Source organism: Mus pahari, chromosome 4, assembly GCF_900095145.1.
Source record: "Mus pahari chromosome 4, PAHARI_EIJ_v1.1, whole genome shotgun sequence".
In the NCBI taxonomy this organism is placed as follows: domain Eukaryota; kingdom Metazoa; phylum Chordata; class Mammalia; order Rodentia; family Muridae; genus Mus; species Mus pahari.
This window is the reverse complement of record NC_034593.1, coordinates 78,214,251-78,224,385: the sequence shown is the minus strand read 5'-3', so window position 1 is coordinate 78,224,385 and position 10,135 is coordinate 78,214,251. Positions and strand designations below refer to the sequence as shown.

At 44.2% G+C, this 10,135-nt stretch overlaps 1 protein-coding gene across 14 annotated transcripts in view; it reads right to left on the bottom strand.

Annotated features, from left to right (window-relative positions):
* Arhgef11 (Rho guanine nucleotide exchange factor 11) overlaps positions 1–10,135 on the bottom strand; it is a 121,182-nt gene that overhangs the window by 32,872 nt on the left and 78,175 nt on the right. For all 14 annotated transcript variants that reach the window (XM_029537748.1, XM_029537753.1, XM_029537746.1 and 11 more), the window contains 5 exons: positions 9,985–10,030; positions 9,371–9,447; positions 8,539–8,676; positions 3,377–3,451; positions 3,052–3,153 (listed from right to left, as the gene is read on the bottom strand). In XM_029537748.1, the coding sequence (XP_029393608.1) occupies positions 3,052–3,153; positions 3,377–3,451; positions 8,539–8,676; positions 9,371–9,447; positions 9,985–10,030 (438 nt within the window). The remainder of the gene's footprint in view (positions 1–3,051; positions 3,154–3,376; positions 3,452–8,538; positions 8,677–9,370; positions 9,448–9,984; positions 10,031–10,135) is intronic.

Below are 10,135 nucleotides of genomic sequence, written 5' to 3'. Positions count from 1 at the left end.
ATGGTGCTGGTTCAACTGGAGGTCAGCATATAGAAAATGCAAACTGACCCACTCTTATCTCCTTGTACAAAGCTCAAGTCCAAGTGGATCAAGGACCTCCACATAAAACCAGATACACTAAAACTTATAGAGGACAAAGTGGGGAAGAGCCTCAAACACATGGGCACAGGGGAAAAAAATTCCTGAACAGAACACCAATGGGTTATGCTGTAAGATCAAGAATCGACAAATGGGACCTCACAAAATTGCAGTTTCGCTGGGCGTGGTGGCTGGGGTGGTCTCAGCACTTGGGAGGCAGAGGCAGGTGGATTTCTGAGTTTGAGGCCAGCCTGGTCTACAAGTGAGTTCCAGGACAGCCAGGGCTATACAGAGAAACCCTGTCTCCAAAAACCAAATGAACAAACAAACAAACAAACAAACCTTAAAAATAAACAGATAAAATATTAAAAAAGAATTGCAGTTTCTGTAAGGCAAATGACACTGTCAATAGGACAAAAAGGCAACCAACAGATTGGGAAAAGATTTTTACCACTCCTACATCCAACAGAGGGCTAATATTCAATATATACAAAGAACTCAAGTTAGACTCCAGAGAAACAAAGAACCCTATGAAAAAATGGGGTACAGAGCTAAACAAAGAATTTTCAACTGAGGAATATCGAATGGCCGAGAAGCACCTAAAGAAATGTTCAACATCCTTAGAGAAATGCAAATCAAAACAACCCTGAGATTCTACCTCACACCAGTCAGAATGGCTAAAATCAAAAACTCAGAAGACAGCAAATGCTGGCAAGGATGTGGAGAAAGAGGAATACTCCTTCATTGTTGGTGGGATTGCAAGGTGGTACAACTACTCTGGAAATCAGTATGGTGGTTCCTCAGAAAATTGGATATAGTACTATCTGAGGACCCAGCAGCTATACCTCTAATATACCTCTATATACCCAGAAGATGCTCCAACATGTAATAAGGACACATGCTCTACTATGTTCATAGCAGCCTTATTTATAATAGCCAGGAGCTGGAAAGAACCAAGATGTCCTTTAACAGAGGAAAATGTGGTACATTTACACAATGGAGTACTACTCAGCTATTAAAAATGATGAATTCATGAAATTCTTAGGCAAATGAATAGAACTAAAAATATCATCCTGAGTGAGGTAACCCAATCGCAAAAAAACACACATGGTATGCACTCACTGATAAGTGGATATTAGCCCAAAAGCTCCAAATAACCAGGATACAATTCACAGACCACACATGAAGCTCAGTAAGAAGGAAGACCAAAGTGTGGGTGCTTCGGTCCTTCTTAGAAGGAAAACAAAGTACTCACAGGAGCAAAGATGGAGATAAAGTGTTGAGCAGAGACTGAAGGAAAGGCCATCCAGAGACTGTCCCATGTGGGGATTCATCCCATATACAGTTATCAAACCCAGACACTATTGTGGGTGCCAAGAAGTGCAAGCTGAAAGTAACCTGATATGGCTGTCTCCTGAGAGATCCTGTCAAAGCCTTACAAATAGACGGATGCTCACAGCCAACCATTGGACTGAGCGTGGGGTCTCCAATAGAGGAGTTAGAGAAAGGACTGAAGGAGTTTGCAACCCCATAGGAAGAACAACAGTATCAACCAACTAGACCCCCCAGAACTCCCAGGGACTAAACCATCAACGAAGGAGTACACATGGCTCCAGCTACATATGTAGCAGAGGATGGCCTTGTCATGCATCAGTGGGAGGAGAGGTCCTTGGTCCTATGAAGGCTGGATAGATGCCCCAGTGTAGGGAAATCAAGGGCAGGGAGGTAGGAGTGGTGGGTGGGTAGAGGAACACCCTCATAGAAGGAGGGGGAGGGAGGATGTGATAGGGTGTTTCAGGGGGTGGGGGTGGGGGGTGGGAAAGGGGATAACATTTGAAATGTTAATAAAATATCCAAAAAAAGGACAACCTCCCACAGCAAAGACTTCTCCCTCTGAGATCCCAACAATCTGGAGTCTGAAAACCATAAGCAACCTCAGTCTTTCCCATGAGCACAGATCAGGCTGGCTACTCTACTGTTTCCTTCCACACTCGACGTTTCTTGGTGCTTCCTCACGCGTTTATGTGTTATTCCTAAAGAACTTTTATTTTGCTTCTCTTGGTGATCTCTGGCTTTTCAGGAATGCCTGAGACATCAACACTCGGGGCTAAACAAACAGGTACTCAATGAGTTCCCTTTGAGCCAATCAATGCTTGGTCTGCCCTCTATCTGTGATACTCCCAGAAAGCATCAACAACTCATTCCTTGGGCTTACTCTGACAACCACAACCCTGACCCTCCTCTCCCACCATCCCTTGTTTCTATGCAGGTTGGAGGAATGAGAGGGTGGCTGGCGGCTTTGTGGACTACGTTGGGGCACTGGACTTTATCGCTCTTCTCCTATATCTTTTTTTTTTTTTTTGAGACAGGGTCTCATTGTGTAGCCCTGAACTCAAGAGACCGCCTGCCTTTGCTTTCCAGAAGCTGGTATTCCTTCATGTATCACCTTAGAAGGAAGATTCTTTAGTGCTTTGCCCTACCAAAAAAATTTTTTTTTGTTGTTGTTTTTTTTTTGTTTTTGGAGACAGGGTTTCTCTGTATAGCCCTGGCTGTCCTGGAACTCACTTTGTAGACCAGGCTGGCCTCGAACTCAGAAATCCNCCTGCCTCTGCCTCCCGAGTGCTGGGATTAAAGGCGTGTGCCNCCCCCCCCCCCCCACCCGGCTCAAAAGTTTTTATAGAAACACTGTAAATCTGCAAGGGTGATTCTCTCAACTCCTGGGTCAATTTGTGTCTGCTTTCATTTAAAAAACTCTGAATTCTTCCTAAACCAATGGAGAACAACAGTTTTCCTGGCCTAGATCTTGCTGTCCAGCAGGCTACAAGTATGGGTCTGTTTTTTCTGTCCTTGAGATGCCCGATCTTGCCTATGGAACTGACATTAAAAGCTAGATACATAGGGATCAGACAAAGTGATCAGCGATTCTCTGTTGAGTACAAGAGGGACTCAAACAGAGTGACACTTCTGACTTACCAGAGGGCCGGGGTCTGCCTGAGAGAAGATGTAACGTAGAAATACAACCAAGTAAGCTGGATGTGACTTCAGTTTTTCAAGATCTTGAAAGATGATGTCACTCTGGAAGGCAGAAAACTGAGAGTGGCCGGGAGGCACAGAGACTGGAGACAAGCAGCAAACTTTATTCCTAAGCTCTCTATCTTCCCGGCTCAGCTGCGTTCACTGAGCCTCCTTCCCCATAGGGTCCTTTCATAGCTGGTGCCAACCAACCTTGCTTCCAGTCAAGGGCAGTGTGGGTAAAGCAAGGGAGGAACATTAAAGGAGTGAACTAGAAAACTGTTACCTCATTGTTGAAATAACCTGGGTCATAGTCTTCCTCTGGGCCAATAATCAGAGGCTTTGGGCTTTGATCTATACCCTGAAGGAAAGAGTTGGAATATAGAGATGAGAGATTACAGAAGGCATACATTCAACTTCCTCCATAACATCTGCTTAGCAGCCTAACTTTAAAAAGGCCACATGGGCCGGGCATGGTGGCACACACCTTTAATCCTAGCACTTGGGAGGCAGAGGCAGGAGAATTTCTGAGTTCGAGGCCAGCCTGGTCTACAGAGTGAGTTCCAGGACAGCCAGGGCTACACAGAGAAACACTGTCTCAAAAAACCAACCAACCAACCAACCAACCAACCAACCAACCAACCAACCAAACAAACAAAAAAACCCACCACCAACAAAAAACCCGAATAAATAATAAATAGGCCACATGGGTCTGAATAGCACCCCAAGGTCCAGCACAGATGCAATGATTTCCGCTCACAGAAGCCAACTGCTTCTGGGTGGGACCCAGAAGACACAGAAGAGTCAGGTCACAGGACACAGGAAGACGGGAAATTGGAAAAAATGTTCTCTTTCGGTTTGCAAAAGATGAGGGGTGAGTGTCCTCTAACGAAGTAAAAGCTACCAGCACCCAGTGGACTACTGGGTTGGAGGCTCGGGTTTTCCTGAACAGACCGAATCACCACCGTCCTGCCTAAACAACCACACAACACCACCGTGCTGCTGACAGTGTGGACGGCAGTGTGCGAGTGAGTGAGTGATGCTAGAGGGGCCAGAGCAGCAGAGCTGCCTCTCCAAGGCAACGGGATGAGGCTGATCTTCCTCAAACACCCACACACATTGTTTTCCTTGCCTGCTTAACAATCTATGGTAGAGCCCCATTCCCTGTTAAAACCCAGACTTTTTACTTTGGTTTTTATTTTTCTTTTCTCTTTCCATGGATTTTAATAAAATATTATTCCTAGCTGATATGCCAGTAATGACTTCTAGGAGGCTACATGAACTTTTCAAGTGCTTTATAGGTCAGATTCTTCCTAAGGTTCCCTGAGATATCAAAGGTTTTTTGGTTTTGTTTTTTTCCTGAGACAGTCTCAGCTGGCTGTTCTGGAACTTACTATGTAGACTAGGCTGGCCTCAAACTCATGAGATCCACCTGCCTCTGCTTTGCCTCTGCGTGCCGGACTATCAAAGACTTTCCAGAGATCACACTCCCCCATTTTTAGTGACTCTCTAAACCAGCTTTGCTTCTAGAAGCACCTACTTTACTCAGGCCCTTCCTCAATAGGCGCATCCTAATGCTGCTTATCTTCTGGTTTTCAGGACCGTTACTCACCTCTAACCCCAGAATGATTGAGAGGCCCTGAGCTGTTCACACATTCAAAGTCACAGTTAGGCTGGCCAGCTGTGTCTGTGCATCACCTAGTCTTTGAAGCCCATGCTATCTAGATCCCCTAGAAGCTCTGGCAGAAGCACTAAAGAGACCAGACTTTAGCTCGTCTGGGGAAGATGTTTTAGAAATACATTACTTTTTAAATGTTTCTGTATAGGTATGTATATACTGAATGCTGAGCATACTCTCCATACTTTTCCCCTTTCTAGTGCCTTATCCCCCATTGGTCCTCTTTGTTTCTGGGGACAGTCATTTCATGTACACAACATATGATTTTTATATATCTATAGAAAGCCAAGAAATAGCAATAAGCAAAAACACATGCTATTTGTCTCTCTGAAATTGGCTTTATTCTTTATGATTAGCTCTAGTTGCATCCATTTTGATGAAAATGACATGAGTTGGTTCTTTATTATGGCTAAAAAAAATCCCATTGTGTATACACATCACATATTCTTTATCCTCTGTTGCTGAATACCAAGACTGGTTCCATGAGTCAGTTACTGTGAACTATGCTGCTGTAAACATGGATGTGCACATGTCTGTGATCCTGACCTGGAACTCTTTGGCTAAATATCCAGGAGTGGTATAGATGGTCATTGCTGTACAGAAAATTTCTCTAAGATCAAACATTCTATGCTACTGGAAGCTCCTATGACTCAGGAAGTAAACATCAGAAGTTTCAGGAAATCCCTGAGGCTGACAGGATACACTAAGCCACTTCTTCCCCGATCATATAAAAGCAGTAAGGACTGCTGAGAAATACCCTCAGACTAACTGAGCTACCTGGAAGAGCTCCCTCCAACCTGTCAAGTTGATAGTGCACTCTAGATTTCCAGCTGTCATGACCTGTCATCCATGCTAGGGATGGCTTTTGGTGATGCCTCTTGTTGAATATTTCTGCTCCTGTAACCAACCAACTCCTACCCATACTCCTGTAAGTAACTCCAATAAAAACTCAAGTACACCAAGTTGGACTTTGGTGGTATCTTCGTCAGGTCCCTATCTGGGGTAAGTAGATATTTGTTCAGGTTGCCCTGGAGTAGTGTCACACAATAGTCATATGAAAGACCTATTTTAGTTTTCGAAAAATCTTCATATTGATTTTAATAGTGGTTAGGACTAGTTTATATTACTGCCAGCAATATATAAGGATTTTCTTTGATCTACATCCTTACCAGCTTCTGTTATGTGTTTTCTTAATGACTGCCATTCTGAATGGGTTGAGATGGGTCTCAGTACAGTACATTTTTCTCATGGCTAGTGAAGTTAAGTATCTTTTCATGTTTATTGATCACTGTTTTCCTATTTTGAGATTTGTTTCTACACATTATTAGCCCATTTACTGACTGGTTTCTTACTTTTGTTTCTTTTCTTTTCTTTTTTGGTTTTTTGAGACAGGGTTTCTCTCTTTAGTCCTGGCTGTCCTGGAACTCACTCTGTAGACCAGGCTGGCCTTGAACTCAGAAATTTGCCTGCCTCTGACTCCCAAGTGCTGAGATTAAAAGTGTGTGCCACCACGCCCCGCTGTTTTTTTTTTTTTTTTTTGTAGACAGTCTCTACATTGTTCTGGCATTCCTGGAACTAACTATGTAAACTAGGCTGGCCTCAACAACTCCACCTGCCTCTGCCTCCCCAGTGCTGGGATTAAAGGCATGCTCCACCATGCCTGGCTTCCAATATAAAATTTCTTTTCTGAGAAAAAAAAATCAATTAAATGCTATTAGATTCTAATTAATTACAATAAACACTGTTCCCAACCTTGGCTCCGGCTATAATGATTCACCAAAAGGCTCTAGTTTGAAAATAACACCTCGGAACTTCCTTATATGTCTTCCAGTGTGAAGATTTTTTTGTTTGTTTGTTTTGAGACAGGGTCTCACCAAGTAGACCAGGCTGGCCTCAAACTTACGGTGCTCCGCTTGCTCCATCTGGCTTACTGTGAGAAATTTACCACTGGTGGAATTCATCATCAGTGAAGTCACCAAGATGACTTTAGGAGAGATATTGGTGAGGATGGAATAATTTTATGCGGTGCTGAGATGTGACATTAAATAGTAGTGAGTCAAATTGTCAAAGAGTTCATTTCAGTTCTCATTTAATCCTTTGATTAATCAAATAAAGTTTCAGTTTGCTCTTGGTCTTAAAGGGAGATTCCATCTCAGACTTAATTACAAGCAAAAGAATATAGCTAGGCTAAAAATATAATATATAAAATTTACTCATAGATAATACATCTAAATAGATAACTTTTATGTTTTCATTAATTATTTTAGACTTTATTTATTTTTACTTTACGTGTGTGGGTGTTTTGCCTGCACCCAAGTCCACACCCCATATGCATACAGTGCCTGTGCTGTGGTGGTGGACGAGGGTGGTGGATTCTCTGGAACTGGAGTTACAGATGGTTCTTGTCCTGGCTAGTTTCTATGTCAACTTCATACAAGCGAGAGTCATTTTGAAAGGAGAGAATCTCAACTGAGAAAAAAAACACCTCCATAAGATCCAGTTGTAGGACATTTTCTTAATTAGTGGCTGATGAAGGAGAGCATATGAATATAAATGGCAGCTTTCTTTCTCCATTGTTGTGTCTTTCTAGATAAGGCTTTACAAAATCATTTTTAAACACGTATGCGGCCTCACACTTATCTTACATTCACAGTATGCAATACTGGTTTAAATTTGCAGCAGAGACAAATATCCTTGAAAATGAATTTAAGTTTAAGAAAGTAAGCTTAGCCAGGCTTGGTAGTGCATGCCTTTAACCCCAGCACCCCAGAGGCGATGCCAGGCAAGTTTCTGTGTGTCTAAGTCCAGCCTGGTTTACACAGTCAGTGCCAGACAGGCCAGGCTACACAGTGAGACAATGTTTCAAACAAAGGGAGAGAGGAAAGAGGGGAGGGGAAAGGGGGGAGGGGAGAGGGGAGGAGGGGGAGAGGGGAGAGGGGAGAGGGGAGGCGGTGGCTGCGGTGCCACAGCCGCAGCAGCAGCAGCAGCAAGCTAGCTAGCTAGCTTGAAGAAAATACTAAATAACATTATGAAACTAAAATGCGGACTTGAAAATAAAAATCAGTGTAGTGGTAAAATTCATAGAATCCTCATGTAGTGAGCCAATGTCTTGTTAGCCTCTATCTGCACTACTCCAGGCAAGCCCACCCACTGCCCAGTTCTTTGTGGGACTTTGTCTTGAGCCCAAATCCGTCTTCCTGAAATCTTCCTTGGACCTAGTTCTACCTCTGAGAGTAGGGGCTTTCAAGTCATATTTTGTACTCTATGGGCAGCATCAAAGAACCCGAGGTAGCTGGACAAGGGAAGACCCTAAGCATGCTGACTTTCTGTTTGTTTTCTATATTAGGATTCTAGTAATAAGGCTTACTGTTTATTCAATTCACAACAGAGTATTTTCGATTAGCTACATCATTGTATCTTGCTCTTATTCACATCCTTGCACTCAGTTTTGATTGAAGCAAAGTTTTGCTAAGGGAAGATAAGATTCTGAATATCCGGACAGTTAAAGATCACCAGCTATTTCTTAACGTGCGTGATCTGTCGGAGGCATCTACTGACTCTTTACCCAGACGCTGACCTACCAAACCCCTTACTGCTTCACGCTTTGCTCTGTGCTCTGCCTTCTCTATGTGTTCTCTAGGTGACCATCTCAAACAGTGCTGTCAGAGCAGGGTTAGTCTGATTATTCACGATTACATACTGAGGGCACCCTGGTGTGAACCCTAGCTGTGAAAGGAGAAAGGCAGACCAGGATGGCTCGAGTCTCTCACCTGGTGGTTGAGGGGGTGCACCGCTGCGTCCGAGCCCTGTCGCCTATGGTGCTGGCCCACCCTGGCCAGGATTACAGGGGAGGTTTGTGGGCTGTCTAGTCCAGGATCTGACAATACTGAGTTCCGATTCACCAATGACTAAAGGAAGAGAATTCTGTGAGAAGGAACCTCCCTCATCCAGACAACTCTCTGGGGTCAGCTTGTTTCATAAGGACAACCATGCTGACACTCACCCCTTGATTATATATTATCCCACTTAATCTAACAGATCTCTGCTGGGGCATCGTCTTTCAACCTGCTTTTCACACAAACAAGGCCTCAGAAAGGTCACGAGACTTACTGAGAGTAAAAGACTGGTAGTATATGTTCACTCCAGGAAGTCTCAGTCACAGCTCACACACATCATTGCCAAGTGCATCACATCTTGTGTATGCCAACCAGAGGTTACAGAGGCTCATACTACATCCCACCACTTTCTTGGTGACCTTCCCACATATCTGACCTTTTATAGACACCAATCATCTTGCCACCAATAGCCAGGAACAGTCAGAAAAGGACTTGGTGGGGTTCACTAACAGTGCCTACCTTTTCACCCCACACTTTACATAATAGAGCTGATCAACTGTGATAAAATACAATCCAGATGTGACGATCTGGCATGAGGACGCATGTTGAAGCTGCTCAGATCTAGACCACAGTGACTAAATCCCTAGAGCTAGAATTGTGGAGAAGGTACCCTGACGATGGGCCAGGGAGTGGCAGAGCTGGCCAGTGCCAGCGATGGGACAGTGAATGCATAGCTGTAAATGGGCTTGTGCCTGCTGGCACTCACCTCACTGACGGAGGGAAAGCGTTCTGTCCCCGAGTCCAAGCCACTGTCTGCCTCCTGGGAGTCCACAGAGAGGCGGCCTGAGAAGACACCAGGTTAGACAGTTCTAGAAAAGATCTCAGGTCCTGAGGAACAGACTTTCTTGTGGGCACTAGGTGGGGAGGGAAGCTGCTATTTTCTCATCTATTGCTAGCTGTCCTTTAACTCTTTCATACCAAGACCCTCATGTTCTCCTGACACCACACTGGTCTTTTACTCTTCCCATACCCAGTTTTTGCCTATGTCTGCAACTGGGCACAGAACATGTCACCACCTAAAATAAGTCTGTATAATGCCTTAATGCTACTCTTAGTCTTCAGCTTATTCCTGACCCGCATCTGGTCACCACCCCTTTCACAAGAGTTTGTTGAACTCCTAACTGCCACATGCTGTCAACAAGCTGCTGTCTGGACTTGTCACCTCAGTAGCTCCTGTTTTTTACTTAACTACTGCTTATTTTTACACACCCAACTGCCCTGTATACTGGCATCTCTTTTTCTTGTTATTCTAGAATCTGCCTCACTGGGAGAGACTACCATGAAGTAGCCTCATTTATACCAGGGGATGACAGGACTTACCTTCACATGTTCTCTGGCTGGTCTCACCACAGAGTGGAAGTACGTCCTGAAAGAGAAAAGACCAAAGGATGCAAACTGTTTTGGAGCCTCTCCCACTCCCGTTCCTTTCCCCGATCAGAGCCAGGTTTGCTTTTATAGCCAGTGGCCACCT